This window comes from Pipra filicauda, unplaced genomic scaffold (genome assembly GCF_003945595.2).
Source record: "Pipra filicauda isolate LSUMZ 115617 unplaced genomic scaffold, ASM394559v2 scaffold665_size172791_pilon, whole genome shotgun sequence".
Classification (NCBI taxonomy): Eukaryota; Metazoa; Chordata; class Aves; order Passeriformes; family Pipridae; genus Pipra; species Pipra filicauda.
Window position 1 is genome coordinate 115,618 of NW_024104826.1, and position 21,258 is coordinate 136,875.

General features: G+C 55.8%; 1 protein-coding gene across 1 annotated transcript; it reads right to left on the reverse strand.

Moving 5' to 3' along the window:
- Positions 1–9,754: 9,754 nt before the first annotated feature.
- On the reverse strand, positions 9,755–17,983 carry LOC113997040 (paired box protein Pax-1-like). The gene is made up of 8 exons (XM_039388555.1): positions 17,971–17,983; positions 17,481–17,596; positions 16,474–16,605; positions 16,281–16,371; positions 13,889–14,491; positions 12,413–12,558; positions 11,935–12,154; positions 9,755–9,846 (listed from the first exon to the last, which is right to left on the reverse strand). Exons 1-8 carry the CDS (start codon positions 17,981–17,983, stop codon positions 9,755–9,757), a joined length of 1,413 nt encoding a protein of 470 aa, XP_039244489.1.
- Between the last annotated feature and the right edge of the window lie 3,275 nt (positions 17,984–21,258).

The following is a 21,258-nucleotide window of genomic DNA, read 5'->3' on the forward strand; positions in this document are numbered from 1 at the left end:
CTGCACATGTCCCTGTGTTGGTTTTATTCAGCAGGACCCGAGGTAATTTAATAGCCTGGTTCAATCCACCAGAATTCATCCAGCTTAAGTATTTTTCCATCTTCTCTCAACCCGTTTTATGATTTATCAATTACCTATTTCGCATCGATCACGGGTTTAACTTTTGCACTCCGTAAATCACATTCCTGACTGAAGAAATGGAGGGGGTTTTTTACAGCTGCAAAAAAACCCCCAAACCCAAAACCCCCTCACCCTCATCTCTTTATACGAGGCACCGTATTTTCTGTGCAATATTTAAAACAACATCTACAGTCGATGCGACGCAGCCGTGAGTCAGATTTGCAGGATGATCGTGGGGTTATAGTGACCTTTTGAGGATGAACTGTATTAAGTATTCCTCTCTCCTACAAATAAACCTGATTTCCATCAAGAGTTGGCTGGGGTTTTTTTTATCCTTGCCGAGTATTCCACCCCTTTTTTTTTTGGAGAAAGCCTCTCTGTAGCATCTCGGATGCTTCGGGAGGAGCTGCCCTCCCATTCAAAGCCAGCCATGGCTTTCCATTGACCATGGGAGGTCTGTGGGTGTCTCCCCCTCCCCGAGCCTTACTTTGTAAAGCACTCACTGAAACGCTGCCTGAACAAACAAACACGGAGCTCAGCTCGCTGTCCCACACCCCGAGGGGACATCTCCATTCACTCCGGCCCGGGCTCCGGCTGGGCGAAGGCACGGCCACATAATTGCAGCGGGCCAGATGAAAATTAGCATTCTGCCAGGCTTTTCTCTTAATCACCCATTGTATCCGACCCCCACCAGCTCCCGAGGACTTCCAAAGGCCCGGAATGCCGGGGAAAATCCCGACTCCACGGAGGGTGAGGGCGGAAACTTCCACGGGCTTAACGAGCTCACGGGGCTCTGCCGCGGCTGCTGCGGCTTATTTATGGTGTGGTTTCCTGAAGGATTGGCTAAGGCAGATGCAGAAACGGCTCCAAACGAGCCCGAGGTCCCTGTGGTGGCCGGTGCTGCGTGGAAATGGGATATTTGGCTGTTCCTGTCCCAGGGAAAAGATACGGAGGAAGTGCAACGACTCACCTGTGGGTTTTAAATGTTGCTGTTCTGTGGTGTCACTCCCCTGGCTCCAACCCATGGCACTGTAAAAAAAGAAAAGGAATGATTGCTTTCAAAAAAACCCCAAAAAAGCAACAAAGCCACCCAGGATACCCGTGCCAGAAGAGACCCAAGGCTGAAGCCCACCACAAACCCCTCTCCTGGGTGGGACAGCCCCTTTCCACGGTCTGAGGGATCAATGGGATCTCATCCATAGGGATCACCTTAAAGAACTGATGTGGTAATTAAGGAGGGGTTTATAGATTCGTCTGGAACACGGCCCCTGGTGAAAATTGTTTTATTTCGAGGTTTTAACACATCAAAGAAACCTTTCACCAAACCAGTCACCATCAGAGTTGATCCCACGAAAAATGTTCGTCTCGCCCTCGGGAAAGCAAGAGAGAACATTATCAACTGCATTTGAGGCTTCTCTGCCAGGAACCAGCCGGTTGCAAACGCTTTGAAATGGAAACAACACAGAAATTTCAAAAATGTTTGCAAAAAAAAATAAAAAAATAAAAAAAAAGACATCTTCACTTTTCGACCAACTCTGTTATTGATTTTCCAGGCTGAGTAAGGAATGCTTGTTGAATTTTATGGAAACTGATAGCGGGACTATATGAAACTGGCCATAAAAGATAACAGATTTTGTTTTAGAGTCAGATAAAAGTTATGGTCCCGTGTTATTTGGCATATGAATTTCCTATGATACCAATAAAAATGTTACTTCCAAAGCATTTCCTGAGGAATGGCTCTAACCCCGAACGATCGTGGTTATTTGCTGAGGAAAATAGGTTTTATCCCGAACAATAAACCTATGCAGATTTATTAACCTGGGAAGCATACGGTGCATTCCGTGCACCAATCCGGCTCCAGCCGGTGGAATTAATAACACTGATATAATGAAAAATATCTCTTACGCTCCAAACCCATTGCCTGCATAATGTCACCCATAAAAGAGTTTACTTAGCAGCCCTTTAGCTCTATTTTCCCATTCTTCGCAGAAGTCTTCATTCACAGTGGGGTGGTTCTGTTTAAGTGGTGATATTTGCCGTGGATCACGTTACCCCGGCGCTATTCCCTGCAGATGAATGAAAGCCGAGCAGGAACCGGCAGGAAAAGCCCTCGGAAGATGAATATCTGGAACAACCTGAAGCGCCGCTCACGCTCTCGAGGTGATGGCAGGGAGGCCCCCGCTGCGCCCCCGAGCCCCAGCAGGCCCCCACAGCCCGAGCCCCCCGGGAATTACATGGAAAAATAAATGGGGAGGAGGCTAAATGGGGAGTTAAGGCAGCTCCTGCCTCCACAGGTCCAAACAAACTTCCCACGATGCGAGGATGGAGCTCCCTGAGTTGTTCTCCTGAGCCAAGGGAGTTTTTCACACTGCTGGGCAATTTATTTCTTTATTTATAGCTGACTTAACCTGAGAGAGATGCAAACAGGGTGGGTCACTTGCCAGCCAGCCCCCAGCTGGAGGGCAAAAGCTGGAGCTAAGGACGAGGAATCACCTTTGGGGAAGGGACAATGGGCATAAATTCCTGAAACGGCCACGCCGCCTCTTTTAATTTTCCATCATTTTACCCCAAACCCAGCTACCACTGTTTAATTCATCCCACATTTCCCAGGGTGGACGATGCACCAGCCTGCTCCGAAAATGTGAGTTCTCTTGGAGCACAGAACAGTCAGGGGTTTATCCCATCCATTGCCTTTCCATCCTCGGGGTCACGGGATCATGGAGTGGTTTGTGTTGGGAGGGACCTTCAAGGGTCGTGTAGCCATGGGCAGGTTGGAAATGGGGCAGTGGAGAGCTGGGGGAGGAGGAGGCGTCCCTGAGTTCCATCCCAGCTCAGCGTGGATCAGGGAGGATGGGACAGACGGGGCTGGCAGCATTTGGGGCAAATCCCCCTTGGTTTGGGCCAAGGAGATGCCGCCATGGCTGAGGCAGCATCCCGGAGCTGTGGATGCTCCCTGTGGGATTCCCTCATCCCGTGGAGCAGGGAGGGATGTGCGGGACAAAACTCCCAGCCAGGGCTCCTGCAGCAGCACCTCTGCAGCCAGAGAGAGCCCAGAGAGCCCTGTGAGCCCCCAAAATCCCACAGGCTCACCTGGCCCGGGATGCTGGGAACGGCAGCCAGGGGGTTAACGGAGGGGGTTGGATTTTTGACAAATCAGCACATTCTGCTCTTACACGGGTCTGTATCTGGAGAGAGGGAGGGGGGAGCTCGCCAGGCCAAGCTCTGCCTTTTTATAAAGCCCAGCCTAAGTCTGCAGGCCCCGTGTTAAGGCAAACAGCATGTTTGCAGGTAATTAGTGTTTATAATCAGTTTGTAAAGCTAAAGTGACTCCAGATCGCAAGGCACTCCAGGAAAAGAACCCCGTAGGAAGGGGTTTTTTTCCTGTGTGTATGCATGCAAATGCCAAATTAACATCTGCATACAATATATGCTCTGGTCAGACCCAAAATATTGTTGTGGTTATGGCCAATTCACTTAAAAGCCGATATGTTTAAAACCTCACATTAGTATGGATGAAATGTTTTCTGTCCCTTTAACTTTTTTTAGGGCCGGGGTTGGGTTGTTGGTTTGTTGTTTTTTGTTTTTTTTTTTTAAGTTAAAGTTTCACATTAAGGGTACTTATAACCCACAGCTGTTTCCCTGTACCATATAACAATAGTGTTTTGTATTTGAGCAAGTTTGGAAATCGTCATGCTTACTCAGTTCTTCCAAAACCAAAAGCAACCCCACTTGTTCCTTGAAATGGAAGAGGTATCTGTAGTGTTTGTAAAAACAATTAGATTTTTTTGACAGCTTTTCATAACGCTGATGTTTTGTTATTGCTTCGGGGACGAGATGAAATTGAGTCCCCGGGGTGGGATGAAATGTGGCAGTTTGGGCTCTGGGAGCTTTTCCCGTGGTTGTGTTTCTCCTGCAGGTGATTCCCTGGCTGGTGAGGGGCCGTGGGCAGCCCTCAGCAGAGCCAGGTGGTCCAGCTTCACCCGGGGGAAGGGGCTTGAAGAGAAGGGGATGCTCACGAGGCAGGAAAGTTCTGGCGGTGCAAAACCGAGCGCTGCGGAAGGATCCTGTGAACAGCCCAGCAGGTGAAGTCCAGGGAATTCCCACCATCCTTTAACAGGCACACCAGTGGCTCCTGGCAGTTCCTTACCTTCATCTTCAGCCCTGCTGGTGGTCTCTAGGCCATCCCAAAAGGATGGATCCCGCTCAGGACCCGAGCTGGGGAGCCCACATGTACACATCACTAAAGCCCACGTGCCTCCACAAGCCCACACAGACTCTGTGCTGCAGGTTCCAGGTGTAGCTTTGGCTCGGAGGGACGTGGCTTTGGAGGCCCCCAGCTGACTGCCCCGGTGTCCATGGGATGCTCCCGGGCGGGATTCCTGCCGCCCTCCTGCCAAAAGCACGGAGAGAGAGCGACCTCCTGCCAGGGGGTGTTTCATTCTCACTTTCCAGCAGATTACGAAGCAGTTTGCTGGGTGGTTGCTGGGTTTTTTTTTTTCCTCTCAGCACATTTCATCTCTTTCTCCGAGCCTCCCCGTTCGCCGGGAGAGGTTTTGAAGTGGCCTCATTTGTAATCTGACCTCGCTTCTTGTCATATTTGCGTCATCGGCTCCGGGGGCCGTGCTTGGATGCTGACAACTATTCCCAACTTTAAAATATGACTCTTTTGGCAACCCAGGGAAGAAAAAAAGACAAACACCCTGCTGGCTTCAGAGTGTTTCTGCAGAAAAGGGTTCGTGGCACAACACAACTGGGACCAGGATTGCCCAAAGCTGCCTTTATCCCCGCTGGTTATTGTGAGCCCACTTTCTCCCTTGGATGGTCCCCAGGGACCACCAGGCAGCTGCAGCCCAAGGGATGTGAGGAGCTGGGGTTGCTGCTGTGGATCCAAACCCTGCACAACTCCACAAGCCTCCTGTGCTCCACTGGGATCAGACAAAGGCCGACCGTGGCCCTCTCCCGGTGGGTTCCACCCCCAGGACATGGATACTGTGGGACCCTGAGCATGGTCCTGCTGGGCCGGGGCTGGCCCTTGGGTCTTGTACATCCCTGGGACTTTATGTGATCCGTGAGGTTTGGCAGCTCCGGCACGGCCACCGCAGCTGGGATCCGCCGGCCAGGCCTCCTTTTTGGCACAGGGAGGTCTTCCCTGCGGGAAGGGGCACAGGAACAGCGGCGGGTCGGAGCAGAGGCAATTACAGCTCCTAAGAAACAAGCAGGGACTATTTTAAGGCCGCTTCTCGAGGCTTGAGGAAGCCAAGGCTGCCCATCCATCCCTCCCAGCTCCTCTTCCTCGCTCGTCCCGGCCTCCGTCGCGTCGGCATCTGCAAGGTCGAAACCAAGGAGAGGTTCCAGGCCGGCCCCCAAAATGAAAAACGTAAATACGAAATATTAAAACCAGATCTGCTCCAGAGAAGAACTCTGACATTGCCACAAATCTGAAGAAGAAAGGGGAAAAACTCTGGCATATAAATTCCACATGACATCACTTTCTGGGAAGCCGGTGCCAAAAGAGTGCTATCTCCGGCAGAGCCGCAGCGAAAGCTCTGCTCGGCCTTGCCAGGTCAATATAACTCTGAGATTAAAAGTGCTTTCATATCTATGCTGCAGGAGGGGGGAGAGGATGGGGGGCATGTGTTTTCCCAGGGGATATATTACATTCCTATTGGTAGTACCAAGTCGAGGAAGGACAGACTTGTCATCCCTGAGCGAGTCATTGATCTTCCTTCCCCGGCCTGCTCCAAAATCCGTCGACTTGGAAGCTTCTGCAAGGAGACCGAAACCCACAGAGCTTCTTGGTGGCTGAGTAACACTATAATTAGGGTTCAGGAAATTTTTTCCTTCGATTTATCATCACCAGCTTTCTACAAATTGCTGAGGGGAGCCTTTGTCAGAACCCGGGCACAGCTGAGCTCCTTTCACTCTCCTGCTGCGGCAGCTCCAGCCCGGGTGACTGCAGGTCCTTGCACACACCACACACCCTCCATGTTTTCCCTCTAAACCTTCAGGTCACAGACCTCTCTCAGCACCTCCAGGGAACAAAAGCCTGTTCTCCAGCCTGTTCTCACCTCAGGAGCAGCCGGCTGGGACACCGAGCAACGACATAAATATTGCAGCTGTACGAGCTGCCGACCTCAGCGGGGGCTTCCCTGACAGAACTGCGGCTGGGGGGATTCTCACCATCGCTTTGGGGCCTCCCCGGGGAACACAGACACTGCTCCCTCCCTGTAGGGCTGGGGGGTTCCATCCCAGAGCCATCCCACAGGGAAGGGCAGAGCTCAGCACGCAGACACTGGGCAAAGGGGTGACTTTCAGTACCACAGTTGTCTAATTCCAGTGAAAACTCCGGGTTCCCTCAAACTGGCGTAAATAATCTGGGTTCTTCCCTAGAAATTGTTGGCAGCGTGAGAATCAATCTTTTTTCTGGTGGCTGCCCACCTCAGGACCCCCTCAGGAAATCAATGAAGATTCTGTGGTTTGGGACAGTTATTGGGCATCCCAAGCTGTGAAATGAGGAGCTGAGCTGGGATTTTCCCTGGCCATGGGCTGTGAGCAGCCAGGAAGGGTTGTGGGGGAGGTCTCCATGGCCACCAGCACTGCCATAAACCTGCTGGTGGGCTGGTCCAGCCCAGTCCCCCACCTAAACTGAAAAACTGCCTATTAAGAGGAAATGTTATGAAGTGCCTGAGCGACCTGGGAATTAAATTCCCATTTTCTAACACAGCTTAAGCAGTTGTGGGCAGGTTTATAACTTCGCAAATGCTGGTTGGATTTGCAGCTTCTCTCGAGAGCTGGGCTCGGATTCTTGTGTGTTCCTCCTCGAGGATGAGGATTTAGCTGCACAGAACCCGAAAGATTTGCCCCAGTCTGACTTTGAGAACTGACACATTCCAAGGGGTGATATCAATTTCGACAAAACCACCACTGCAGAAGTGCCAGAGCTTATTGTTTCCACCCTCTCGCTTTGCTACATCGATCCCAAAAGTTCTGCTCCCCTCCAGTCCAGTTTTCTCTGGGTTGTGTCAGTCTGCCTGTGCAGCAGGAATCTGCTGTGAGCCTGGCTCGTGGCAGGGCAGAGCAGCACCTCACGTCACCCTGCTTAAGGGACTGATTATGTTTCGGGATTTATTTGGGGTCTCTGCTCCCAGCATTTTTCCATTGCAGGGAATGACTTACCTGAGGTGCATGGGGCAGGCATTGAATTCTTCCAAGGATTCTCCCCATGGCTGCAGGCCTCCAGGAAGGACTCCACCTGCTCCCGGGGGAATACAGGTACTGAGAGTGTTTTCCACCCAGCAAGGCTTTTCCTTAACCTTCCTCACTGGGGACACCAATCCACAGTGTCCTGCACCTGCCCCAAGAGGTGACAGTGGATCTGCAGGGGACAGACCACCAGGTTTGGCTTTTTGGTCGCTCTGCCTGCACCAGAAATTCTGCTGGGCATGGAGACGTGTTTGGGGTTGCATTTTTTAAGGAGAAAATCCCTTCTCCGAACAAAATCATTAAAATCGCGTTTTTAGCAGGGGCTGCTGCCGGTCCAACAGCCAAGAGAAGAGCAGGAACCAGAAGCCTGAGTGCACAAAAGGGACTGCTCTTGTGGCCCCTCAGCCCTCAGTCCCTGCAGTGGAACAGGTTGCAGCTGGGAATACACTCCATGTGTCCGTCCTTTCCCGCCGGGAAGGTGAGGCTTCCCCGCCGGCTGCTGCAGGCGGCTCTTCCCTGGCTCTGGAACAAGGGGGGGTCTCCCTCTGGTGGCAAATTCCACCTGACAGCTCATGGATGGGGCTGCAGGCCGAGGTCCCGGGGCTCAGGACACGGCCCTTGCCCTTTGCCTTGGGGCTGTGGGGGATGCTCAGCGTCCAGCTGCTGTCCCAGGTTTTGGTAGGTCCATGGCAGCCTTGGAAGGGAATAACTCAGGGAATCACTCAGGGAATAACTCAGGGAATCACTCAGGCACTCGCTCACAATCCCAGCAGGACACCGATGAAAAGGGTTGGACTCTGACACCGACGGAAAGGGTTGGACCCTGCACCGTGTCTCTGCCCGACTCCAGCACTCCTGCCTTGCCCATCCCAGGTCAGTCAGAGCCCCCTGTCCCACCTCCAGAGGGGGCAGGAGCGCTGCCCATCCCGCCTGGGATGGGAATGAGGAGTCGCAGTGGGGTGCTGAGAACCCAGCCCACAGCAAACACCGACGCTTTAAGGGTGTTGCTGTCCACCATCATTCCAAAGCTGCTCTGCCGCGCACTGGAATGTGGCTTTAAATGGATAAACCCGGCAGGGGAGTAACCAGGCATCTGTTTCAGGTGACTCCTCCATCCTCACATCCTTTAGAATCCAGCCAGTGACAGTTTGGCAGCAGATCTTGCCCTGGGACAATCCTCTCACCTACTTAAAATTCCCTCCTTCCCCTCCCGAGTTTGCCGCGGGATGCACAGCCCGGCTCCGGCCGGAGGCTTCGCAGCAGCAGAGGCAGAACTGCCTCTTGCCACCCCGAGGACGAAGACAAACTAATTTCCTGCGGTGGGATGTGTTTGGCATCCCCCTGCCTCCCGCTCTCCCTCCCACAGAGACGCCCTCTCTGCAGAAAGCCAGGCGTGTATTCTCCTGCCAGGACATTTCCTCCCTGCCCCGCTGGAGGACCTTCCCCTTCTCCAGACAATGAAGGGACCGACGCCAATGGCAGCGGCTGGCGGAGCCAGGGAATGCAAGAGCCCCTGGAGCCCATCCTGAGCCGCCCCAGCCGGCTGGGCAGGAGGGGGTGACGGGGCACAGCCCCCACCAGCCCCCCGGGATGGGGCAAAGTGAGTGGGAGGTGGCCAGGGCTGCCCTGCAGCCCCTCCAGGAGTCACCCAGTGAGGCCACGGACCCCCTGGATGCAGGAGAAGCCCAGGATGAAGCGTGGGGTGCAGAGCTGCCACGCACTCACACAGGGGTGGGGGCACAAATCCAGGCCTGGCACAGGGCGATTCCAAGATCCCACCCGAGATCCCACAGGGTCCTACCACTCACAGGTGCTGCCTGAGGCTGGGAGACCCCGGGACAAGGGATGGTGCTCAGCCAGACCCCGAGGGAGGGAGGGAGGGAGGTCAGGAGCGTGTGCCCACAGCTGTCACTTTTTATTAAGGTTTGTTATTAGAAAAATATATCATAAAACGTCGTGGCACTTCTGTCCATTCCTATTCTGGGGCAGAGGCACTGGAAGGTGGACGGAGAAAGGGCTCCAGCACGGATGCTCCGGCGTGGGAAAGCCAGGAATTGCTCCCTTGGGCTGGGACAGAGCCAGGGACGGTCCCAGCAGTGGCTGGGGACGGAGGCACTCACTGCATCCAACAGTCTTCGGGGACATGGGGGACGAGAAAGAACAACTGAAAGCAAGGGGTGAAAAATACAAAACAAAGAAGGAAGACCGAGTCTTGTCTGTCACCCCTTTCCAATCCACTGGAGGTAAAGCATCCCTCTGGGAACGTCCTGACCAGGATTTGCCACGGGAGAAAGTCACCTCTCGCTGCCCAGGCTGTCTCCTCGTCCCCGCAGTGGCGGTGGCACTCTGGGCACAGCTCGATGGCACTTCAGTTACAGTTTGCAGGTGCTTATTCCAAGAGTCCCTCTCTCTCGGCAGCTGCTCCAGGGCTCTAGGACGAGGAGGTTGGGATAGAGAGTCCATGGATGGTGTTTAGAGGGTCCGGAGGTTTCCCCACAGGGCTGGTGGGTTTTCTGTCCACGACTGCAAGAAAGGTGGAGAGGGAAAAACCAGACAACAAGGCGGGGGATTGATGGACTCCGAGCAGGTAGAACCTCCTCCAAGAGCCCCCCAAGAGCAGTTCTGCCCCACAGGGCTCCTCATCCAGCCACTGGGAAAGGCACCCCTTTGGAAAGGGGCTGCCAGGCTCCCTGTACCCAGGGTAACAGAGAGGGAAAAGGGGAATGCTTCCCCCCAGTGACAGGGACCGTGGTGATGGCATTGCCAGGGATTTACCTGGGGAGGGGACCCACAACAGCCCCAGCCACTCGCAGAACACATCCCATACACTTCCCTAAAGCTGGAGTGCCCTGGGAGAGGACTGTGCCGCCAGCGGCGGGGAGGGGAAGGGGACGGGACCGTCACACCATCCCAGGGGCAGTGACACCCCTGCTGAGCTTCATCCCAGCCCCAGCTCCGCCCAAGCCTGGCCCAGGCCGCGGGAATCCCCCTCCCCACCCACCCGCTGCCTTCGGGGAGGGGGATATTCATCCCTGCCGTGAGCAGGGGGAGTTCTCAGGGAAAATCTGCGAATTCGGAAAAGGTCTGGAATGACAAGGTGGAAATTGCCCGGCTGGGTTTGTCTGCCGCTCTTTTCATTCCTTCTTTCCATCCTTTCCCCGCTCTCTGCTCTCGCTGCAGGTTTGGGGGGCCAGGAGCCCCCTCAGCCCATCCCACGGGGCGACCGCCCTTTCTCCTCCAGTCCCCTGCTCGGGGCAGAGCGGGGGGAGGCTTTTTGCCGGATAATCCAATATTTGGGATATCCCGAATAAGTCGCAGAACCAGAAAACCGGTTCGAAATGAATTTAAAAAAAAAAAAAAAAAAAAAAAGCTTTGAAAGAGAAAACAAATTTCAAAAACACAAGGAAAAACAAACAAAAAAAACCCCTTGAAAAACAAAACCCCACAAACGTTTAGAAAACTCTCTGAGCCTTTGGATACAACAGCTTAAAAATCGGCAAATCAGAAAACTCGGGGGTACAAGTCACTTAAAATACCTCAAAAATACACCAAGTGTGCACAGGTCGGATTTCTGCCTTTGGTCGTTTTATATCCTTTTTTTCTTTCCTTTTTTTCTCTCCTTTTTTTTCCTCATTTTCTTTTATTTCTTTTCCTTCCTTCCCCTTGCTTTCTCGCTCTCTGTTTCACCCTCTTTTTTTTTTCCCCCCTTTAAATAATCGATTTAAATTATATGTTCTCACCCCTTGATTACTCACAACAGATTGAACGAGGCAGAAATGCTAAAAGGTAAAAAACCGAACCAAACCAATAAAACATTAAAACCCCAGAAAAACTACATGAAAATTGACTAATAAGTGAGGAATTAATTACAAATTAATTAAAATAATAGAAAGTCTAATACCGCCGGAAAAGGCCAAAAATATCGATGGGGATTTTATACCCAGGGCGGAAAAATCGGGATATTAAAAACGAATCCGCCCATCGAGGAAACAGAGTTCCATAAATGAGACGAAATAATTAACAGGAGACAAAAGAACCGCCCCATTAAACAGCCTCAAATTGTTCCCTTGGGATTCTTGGGGGAGTGTTCAATTATTAGTTCTGGGAACAAATTAAATAAAATAATAGTTACTTATAATAATTAGAAGTTATTCATAAATCCTTAAATAATTGCTGCGACTTAATAATTAATGGCTAATTACTAGGAATTAAGAATTCCCAGTCAAGACTTCTGCCTTTCTGCGTCATCCCAAGGCTCCCGACCTGTTCATTCAGGGGGAGATGCGGGGAAAAGGCTCCTGCTCTGTCCCGCCGCACCCCGACATTCCGGGGGGGATGGACAGCGCGGGGGTGGCCCCGAACCTTCCCGCTTCCCTGGCTGTTCCCAGCGAGCGCCAACGGGCAGGAAAAACGATTTCCAGTTTATAACTGGGATGTGCCGACTCAGGCTGGAGGGGCTGGACGGGGACCACTGGAATTCCGGGGGGGCTCAGGTGGAGGGACCCTCCCCAGCCCCTCACCCCCGTCCCGCCCCTCTCCCGCTCTCCGAGCCCCCCCGGCCGGTCCTCCCGCAGCTCCCCCGGGGTCCCCCCGCGCTGTCCCCCCGCTCACCTTCCCTCCCGGGCTGCTTGAAGGCCATGGCCGCGGGCAGGTCGCCGCCGTGGACGGTCACGCCGTGGCCGTGGTGGGCCAGGGGGGTCCCCTGCGGCTGCCAGGGGGGGCCCGGGCCGATGTAGCCGCCGGGGGAGCCGCCGTAGACGCCGGGCTGGGTGGAGGGGGGGTAGGCGCAGGCCGGCAGGAAGGTGCCCATCGAGGAGAGCCCCGGGCCGGGCTGGGGACAGGCACAGAGTTGGGGAGGGGGGGGCTCAGAACAGCCCGCCCGGCTCTGGGGGTCGGGGTCCCCCTCAGGGAGATGGGGGCAGGGCGGGGGGGGAATAGGAGCGGTGGGAAATCTACCCCTTCCCTGTCCCCTCCCTGTCCCCTCCCTGCCCCCCTGCCTTATTCTTCCCTGCCCCTCTTCCTGCCCCACTAATGCCCACCCCGTCCTCTCCCTGTCCCCCCTGCCCCCCGCTGCCCCCCCAGCAGTCACCTGCGGGTATTTGATGTCCCCCTCCATGGCCGCCTTGTCGAGCCCGTTGACCGCCTGGCCCGGGGCGGGGAAGCCCGTCCTGTTCACGCTGGGCCACTCTTCCATTTTGGGGGGGTAGGCAGCCCCTTCTGTGCCAGCCAGAGCCCCTGGGGAGCAAAGCGTCAGCCCTCGAACCCGCCGGGCCCGGCCCGAGCAGGTTTTTGGGCTGAAAGAGGGGGAAATCCCGGGTTTACAAACGCCTGGTTGCACAAACCCGTGGAGAGGGGGCACAGGAATTCGCGCTCCCTCCCAGCGCCCTCCAGCATCCCGGGACGCGGTCCCCTGGACTGAAATTGGGTAGCACACCGTGGGGAGAGGCTGTGGCGTCCCCCCCAAACCCGCCTCTCCATCCCTACACCCCCCCCCCGGCAATTCCAAGCCCCCGGTAATTTAGGGGGCCCAATTTCTCTTCTGACGAAGGAGATTTATAAAACTGACATCGGAATTTTAAGGATAAATGATTGCACGGGGCAAAACGCATGCGGTTGATTTACTCGGGCTTTTGGAAGGATAAAAGGACCCGCACTCCCCTGCCACGTCCCGTGTCCCCTCCCCGGAGTCGGAGGGGCTCGGAGCTCGGCGCTGCCGCTGCTCCCGGAGCCCCAAAACCGGGACGATTTCCCGGGGATATCCCGCAGGCTGGTCCGAGGTGCCTTGTCTTCTCCTTTCCCCCTCCTCTGGTTTTTTCCCTCCCCCTTTTTACCCCCATTCCATATATATGTATTTATATATATATATATATATATTCCCCTTTGCGAAGGGAAATTCAGGGCTCCGAATTTGCGGTCGGCAATCTATCATCCCCACGAAAATATTTTCCACATTTTTCATAAAAAGTTCAAGATGTGGCTGAGCCGAGGCCGCATCTGGCCCCGCCGCCCCGACGGGCTGATGGAGCGGGGGGTGGCCCTCGGATCAAAAAAAAAAAGAAAAAGAAAGAAGGCAAAATATACTGAACAAACAAAACAAATAATAATAATAATAATAACAATAATAAAAACAAAACAGAAAGGAAGGAAGGAAACAAACAAAAAACCAAAACCGAAATGAACCAAAAAAACTGAAACAAATAAAAAAAAAAGAACGAAACAAGCAAAAGAGCACAAAACAACAAAAAGTCACGGAACAGGCAAAAAGGCACGACACTAATAAAAAAATACCCGAAACGAGCAAAAAAAGCGGAAAACAGGCCAAAAAGCACAAACCGAACAAAACCCGCGGAAAAAAAAATAATAAAAAAATAGAAACACACAAAAACCTCGAAGCAAATAAAAAAATCAACCAAACAAACCAAAAAAAAAAGCAAACAGACATAATAATAATAATAATAGTGATGATAATAATAAAGACCGAAAACAAAACGGGGGCGGGAGGGGGGAAGCGAAATTGCCGCGGGCCGGGCGGGGCGGGGGCGAGCCCGGGGCCGGTGGTACCCACCCGCCTGCTCCACGAAGGTGCGGATGCCCAGGATGTTGGTGACGGAGTGCGCCGAGGGCCAGGAGCGGGGCAGCCCGACGGGGGGTGCCCCGAGGGGCGCGGCCGGGTGCCCGGCGGCCTTGGCGGGCGGCGGGGCGGCGGGGCCGGGGTACGGGTACTGGTAGATGTGGCCGCAGGGCAGCGCGGGCGGGGGGCCGGGCGGGGCGAGCCCGCCGATCTTGTTGCGCAGGATGCGGCTGATGGAGCTGACCGAGGGCACGTTGTACTTGTCGCACACGCCGTCGGCGAGCAGGCGGTCGCGGATCTCCCAGGCGAAGATGCCCGGGTCGCCCTGCTTGTAGTCGCGGATGTGCTTGACCACGGCGGGGGTGGTGACCCGCGGCTTGCTGCCGCCGATGGCCCCGGGCAGGATGGAGCCCGTCTCGTGGTACCGGGCCAGGATCTTGCTGACGCAGCCGTGGGACACGCGGAGCTGGCGGCTGATGTCGCAGGGCCGGATCCCGAGCTGCGCCAGCTCCACGATGCGCAGCCGGATGGCGTTGGGCAGCGGCCGCCCGTTCACGAACACGCCGCCCAGCTGGTTCACCTCCCCGTACGTGTGCTCTGCGGGAAGGGCAGGGGTGGCGTGGCACGGCACGGCATGGCACGGCACGGTATGGCACGGCACGGGGGCGCGCCGTTGTGGTCCCCGCGGGATGTCCGGACAGCGAGCGGGAGCGGGACGGGGCTGCCGCGGGAAGGAGAGAGAGAAGGGGAAAAAAGGAAAACGGGGAGAGAAAGGAGAAGGGAAAGGGGGGAAAAAAAGGGAAGGAAAGAAAGGGAAGGGAGGAGAAAGGAAAAGGGAAGGAGGGAGAAAGGGAAGGGAAGAAGGGAAGAAAGGGAACGGGGGGAAAAAGGGAAAGGAAAATGAGAAAGAGAGGGAAAGAGAGAAGGAGGAAAAAAGCAGAAAGGGAAGGAGAAGGTAGAGGAGGAAAAAAAAGAGGAAAACAGAGAGAAAAAGGAGAAATAGGGACAGAAAAAATAAGGTGAGAGAGACAGTAAAAAAGAAGGGGGGAAAAGACACGGGGAAACGTGAGAGAAAAAGAGAAAACAGAAACAAGAAGGGGAAAAAAAGGACAGAAAAAAGGAGAGCGGAACAAAACTAAAAAGACAGAGAAAAGGCGAAAGAGCGAGAACGGGAGAAAGAGCCGCAAGCAGAGAGCAGACCGAAAGCGAAGGGAGGAGCGGGAGAACGGGGGACCCGGAGCCCTCCCGGCCGGGCACGTCGTGCCGGCCCCGGCGCTGCGGCCGAGACCCTCCGGGCCGGACCACCTCCCGCCGCCTCCCCCCTGCCCGGTGCCCTCCCCCGGCTCTGCCGAGAGCCCGGCGGAGCCGTCCCGGAGCCCTCTCGGAGCCGCCCGCACTCACCCATCGCCCGGCGCGGGGGTCGCGCCGCTCCGCCCGGGGAGGGGGCAGCGCCCGGCCCAGCATAGAGAGCCCGGGGGGCGGCGGGGGCGGCGGGGAGCCGGCGGCCGGGGGGTCCTGGCGGCGCCGGGCCGGTTCCCCGCTCGCGGGGAGCCCCCGCCGCTCCTCGGGATCAATTTGACGTGGGAATCACGTCAATCCCGGCCGTCACGGCGGCGGCGCCGCCGCCCATTGGCTCCCGCCCGCTCCTAAATGGCCGCGGCGAGGAGGGACGGGGGGGCCGGTACCCTCTGCCCGCCCCCTCGGGGCCCGAGCCCCGCCACCCCTGCGGGACGCCCCCGCGCGTGGCCCCGCACACCCCCCGAGCCGCGGAAGGCGGAGCGGGGTTCGCCGAGGGGGCCCCAACGCCCCCCCCCTTAAGGCGTGAGGGTCCCCGCGGGTCCCTCCCCGCGCTGTTCCCACGCGGGACGCGGACACGCACCTGCCCCGCCTCCAGCCCCGACGGGACCCCCGGGCGGGAGCAGCGCGGGGGGCTCCGCCAGGGTAGGGTCGTGCTTTGGGGGCCGAGGGTACCCACGGAGCCCTGCCCGGGGGGGGCTCCCCTGCGGACACGCTGCCGCCCACCCAGCGGTGAAATCCGCCTTTTTTCCCCCCCCTCCAAAAAAAAAAAAAAATAACGCCCGGGAGCAGCCTCGGGGCTGGGGCGAGTGCTCGGGACATTCCTGCGGATTTCTGTCCCCTCCCCAAGGAGAGGTCGGTGGGAAGACCGTGAGTGTTTCCCCACAAACGACTGGAAGGGTGGGGGGCGAGGGGCGTGCCCGGGGGGGGTAGCGGCGTGGAGAGGCCGCTCCGCGGTGGGGTTTAAAGGGGGGCCGGCGGGGGGGCAGCGCCCACCACCCCGGAGCCGGGCTCGCCCCCGGCAGCGCCGACATCCCCACAAACGGCATCCACGCGCGGACGGGCACGGGGGGAAGCCTCCCGGGGGTACCCGCTCTGGCGCCCCCTCCTCTGCTCCCCACCCACCGGACGCGGGGGGTTGAACCCACGCGGGGGTCGCGGCAGACGGTGCCGCCCGAGCGCTGGAAAAAGCGCCGGGAAAAGGGAGCGGATCGATTAAACGGGAGCTGAGCGTCGCAGGGGGGTGGGCGTCCCGTGATGGCTTCACCCCCCCCGGTACTCACCCGGCTGCGGCCCCCGTGAGGGGTCCCGTGCGATGAGTTCGCCGTTCTCAGCCCGGCGGAGCGGCCGCCGCAGCCCGCGGGGAGCCGGCGATCGAACGGCGGCCGGGGAAGGCAGGTGTGGTTCTCCTCGCCCTGGTGATCCCACGGGACGGTTTTTTCCGGGAGTGCGGGGGTCCCTTCCCACCCTCGGAGGAGCCTTTTCCCCCGGGAACTCCACTCGGAGGAGCCCGGGCGCTGCAGCATCTCCGACGGGGCGGCGGGACCCCGCGCAACCCCGCGGCCGCAGCCGGCCCCGCACCCCTGTTCCCTGGGGATGAGGCGCCGGGGGAGGCTTTTCCAAGGAAAATATCCCCCCGGGAAGCGATTCCCCCCGGGGCGGCCCCTCCACCTGCTTCCCGCATCCCCCCGCGGCTCTGGCGGGGGCTGCCGGGCAGGACGAGGGGCTGGGACGGTCGAGATCCGGCCCCTGCGGGAATGCTATGTCCATCCCCTGGACATAGCGGGGATGGAAAGGCGGGAGAGGAAAACGGGAAGGAAACAAAAAAAGGAAAAGAATGAAGAAAAGAAAACGAAGGAAGAAAAGTAGAAGGAGGAGGAAAATGAGAAGAAAAAGAAAACGAAGAAGGGGGGAAAAAAGAAGGAAAAAGAGGTAGAAGATTGAGGAAAATAAAGAGGGAAAAGGCAAAAGGAAAAGGAAGATTAAAAAAAATGAAATAACTAAGAAAATTAAAAATTCAGAGAAGAAAAAAGAACAAGGACAAAAACAAAGAAAAAAATGGAAGAAATTAAAAGGAAAGGAAAAAGAAAGAGAGGAAAAGAAAAAGAGAAAGGGGGAGCAGAGCGGGCGGGGGGCGGCCGGCTCAGGTGAGAGGCGGACTAGGGGGGGATCGCTATTAATAACACGCTGCAGACGCTCCCCGGGGTGCTCAGCGCCCTGCGGAGCTCCAGGGGCAGCGCCGGGGGCTGCCCGGGCCCCCCAAACCTGCTCCCTCCGGTCGAGCCCCCACCGGCCTTCCCCGAGATGGTGTCCGTTCGCTCCGGCTCCTCTCCACCTTCTCCACCTCCTCCTTCCCCGCTCCTCTCACCATCCTCTCCAGCACCAGCGCCGCGAGCACGGTCCGACCTGAAAATACATGTAAAACCCACTCATTTTACCAATGTTTTGCCAAAGCCGCCGGGCGTTTGTGCGCGTTTTTGTGCCTCGTGTGACAGAGGTGCGATTCTGCACCGTTCGTTTTGCTGAATAAAAATCCGGATCCGCAGCGGAACGGGAAGCTCCAAAAGCTTTTTTTAATATAAAAAAGAGAAATATCAGAGCTATTTGATAGAAATATCGAGGATATTGGACAGAAATATCGAGGATATTCCTCTACTGCAGCAGCTGGTGATTAGTATAGTTAAAGGTTATAGTTCCCGTGTGTTTCACCAGCATTTATTCTCCATTATTTATGGTGTCATATTATAATACTGTTACCTTTTAATAGATAATACTGTTACCTAGTAACGCCATGATATATTATATTGTTATATTATTATATGATTCTGTCGTATTATTAACTAATCCTACCATACTAGACTATGATATTATATTATTGACTGTAATTCATTACCGATTCAGGAATGCTGGGGCTCTTAGAGGAGTTTATGGAGCTTGTTTTCCGACAGCATCAATCCAAATTGGAAAATCCTGTCGCTGTGGGATCAGACACACCGAACACCGTCCAGCAAGTGCAATATTATCTCAGCGCCTGAGCCTGTGCTTTGTGTGTCAGAGGGAACACGAAATTAATTCCGACAATATTATTTTTTCCCCAGCCTTCTGGCACGGGCTAAATGCGGGGAGTTGGATGACCCTGCTGCCGTGTCCCCAAAAAAGGCTTTCTGTTCGCTGAGGAAGAGGGTTCGAGAGCTTAAACAAAATAAAATCCTTTTCCGAAGCTCCTTCTGAGACGTTTTGGGTAATTATCTCTTTCAGGCTGGTAAAGGCCACAGGTCGAGGTAATTAATACTAACTCAGTTTTGTTTGTCAAAAGCAATTTTGCCCTGTAAAATACACCCCTGCCAGAAGGCTCCTCAAATCCACACGGGGGGGAAAAAAACCACACCAAACTCGCCCAGATTTTTTCGGTTTGGGTTTTTTTTTTCCCTAAACACTACGGTTTTTTGATCACAGACTCATAACGGGAAAACGAGAGTGGGATCCTGGATCATTAACGTAAAAAAATCCTTGCGTGAAACATTGCAGATCTGGGGGCAACTCAGAGCGTTGAAAATGAAATAAATTGCTTGGATCTATCCCGCCCTTCTTTTTGACCCGGTTTTTTCTGCCTCGGAACCATTTCAGATCACTCGAAAGTCTCTCTGCGTGGATTTGAAATCTCCTTTCGTGCCCCGAGCAGCGCGCAAGGAGTGGGAGGGTGTTCAGCTCAGCCCGGACCCGCCTGTCTCCCTCCAGCTCTGGAGGTGCCCGGTCCCAGACCATCCCCTTTCCTCTCCAGGTACTGAAATCTTAAAACTACAAAGTCTTTTGGGAGGGATAGGAAGCAATGTCAGCTCTAAGGGCGCGCAGAGGGCTGGAGGCAGGGACTGCGCGCCCCCGCTGCCGGGGGCTCGAGGGAGGGGGACAGCTGAGAGTTGCTCCTTGCAAAGTCTCGACCCCGCTCACCGACATCTGCGAGCCGCGTGCGAGGCACCGTCCGGCGGGAGCAGCCTCTGGATTTCGCAGGGCTTGGGGTCAAACCGCCGCGGAAGCCACGATCCCGCACCCAACGTGGCAAAAAGACGCGGCTCAGCCTCTGCCCTTGGGGTCCTTCCTCTCCCTCCCGCCTTTCCGACACGGTAGGGGTGTCCTGCACAGCATTCCCTGTGGGAATGGCCACCTCTCTCCTGCAAACACTCATCCAGCCCCGGCTCCAGCGGTGCTGAGAACCTGCAGCCCTCGTGACTCTGGTGGTGCTGTGAGGGACAACCAGCACCTTCTCAGGTGGAGTCCGTGTCTCCTCCCCGGCCGGCTGCCCTCGATACCACCGGGGGCACAGAATCCTGGGACCATTTAGGTGGGAAAAGACCCCCAAGGCCGTCGAGCCCAACCTGACAGACAGCGACCTCTCTCTTCGGTGAACGTTTCACAGGTCCTACAGAGCTCTGAAAGAGAAACAAAACTCCCTCCAAATATTTTCCTTTAGATTAAGGTCTCGCTTAACGCTAAGCCCACATGGAAACCCCGGCCTAGGTGCAAATCTTTGCGGGATCAGCTTATTAACCTCTGCCCAGCTTTGCAAACAAACGCCGCACGTGCTCACCCGGCAGCGGGGCCGAAGGGCTGCTAAACCTATTCCCTTTGTTTTCTTACTGAAATGGGTTTCTCCCGGCCGCAGCCGAGCGGGAAGGCCGCAGGCTTGGCAAAGGACGGGATGCTGGGTTGCGCTGGTGGAAAAACACATCAGGCAGGCTGGAATAGCACCGGGAGGCTTGTTGGGCTTGGCACGGGGTGTCCGGAGAGCGGCCGCACGCAGGTGGCCCCGGGGAAGAGCAGGGAGGCTCCCCTCCTCCTCCCGGAAAATATTTCGGGTGAGATTTGGGTACATTTGCTCACACTTCAGCCAGCCGGGCTCTGTGGCACGGATCCATCCAGCACATCACCCCCTGCTCCTGAGGATGGCCCTCGGAGGGATTTCTGTGGGATCTTCTCATCGCAAGGGAGTCCTGGAGAGGGACTGTGGGGGGAAAGGAGGGGATGTACATCAGGATAAATAACCAATTATCTCAGAGAAACACCCTGCCCTGCTGGCCAGCTCCATCAACCTGCTGCCGAGGTCTCACCTGAGCCAGGAGCTGATGCCAACACCAGTTTTGGGGGAAGGCAACACTGCCTCCCCCCTTCCTTTGTCCCCCCCAAGCAGGCAGGGCACATCTCACACAGCACAGACCTTCCCCATCGGGTTTGCTCGACGTCGGGCTGGGCGCTGACGGCGCTGAGGGACACAAGGGGTTAAACGTTCTGCTGCGGGATGCTCGGTGCCGGATTCAGCCCTAGGAATTACGGTGCCGAGCATCACGTCTCCTCCTCGGCAGCCCTTCCCGGCCGGTGCCACGCTTCAGAGCCCCCGGGGAGGGCACCGGCTCGGGGCTGTGCTCAGCGGGTCGTTCCAGCGAGCCGGGAGCTTTTCACGGAGCGGCTCCGCAGCGTTTCAGCGGGGTTCGGAGCCATTTAGCGGCAGGTAAACTCTTTTCAGGGATCATTTCCCAGCAGAAACTCGTAGCAGCGTGAAAAGGCGTGGAGGCAGCAGGGCCGGGGCGAGGCGGGCGGCAGAGAACGTCGTAACCCCCATAAAGGCTCTGAGTGATGGTCGCAAAGCTCTGTTTGCTTCTCCCCGTGGGGGACACGGGGGATATAAAATGGGATTTACAGCAGGGAAAGCTGTGAAGAGCTGCCTTGTCCGCTCTGCCCGGCTCCTTCGGCCCCGAATCCCTTCTCCAGGCACCGCTCCAGTGATGCTCCCTTGGCTTCCCGCTCCTGCCTGCACGTGCTGGCAGCTCCTCCTCGCACAAGGCCCTGGAAAATTCAAGATGAGACAAAAAATACCTTCTCTTCGCTGCTCTGCCTCCCCGAATCTGCAGGGCTGGCAGGAGACAATGAAAATAAACCAAGAGATAGTTATTTATTTCCCTATAAGTTGTTTTCACCAAAAAGTCTTTCTCCAGGACAAAAAAAAAAGTCCTTCGAGCAAAATGGGTCCTTTTTTTGTTGTTGGTTGTTTTTTTGTTTTTGTTTTTTTTTTTTTT

Bases quoted from the DNA above. Each gene is read 5' to 3' on its own strand.
- LOC113997040 (XM_039388555.1), bottom strand. The intron at 16,606-17,480 runs GTGGGGGCTCGA...TGGGATCACCAG, and splicing joins CACCATCTCGGGGAAGGCCG to GGCGAGGAGAACCACACCTG. The intron at 16,372-16,473 runs GTGAGTACCGGG...CGCTTTTTCCAG, and splicing joins CTCACGGGGGCCGCAGCCGG to CGCTCGGGCGGCACCGTCTG.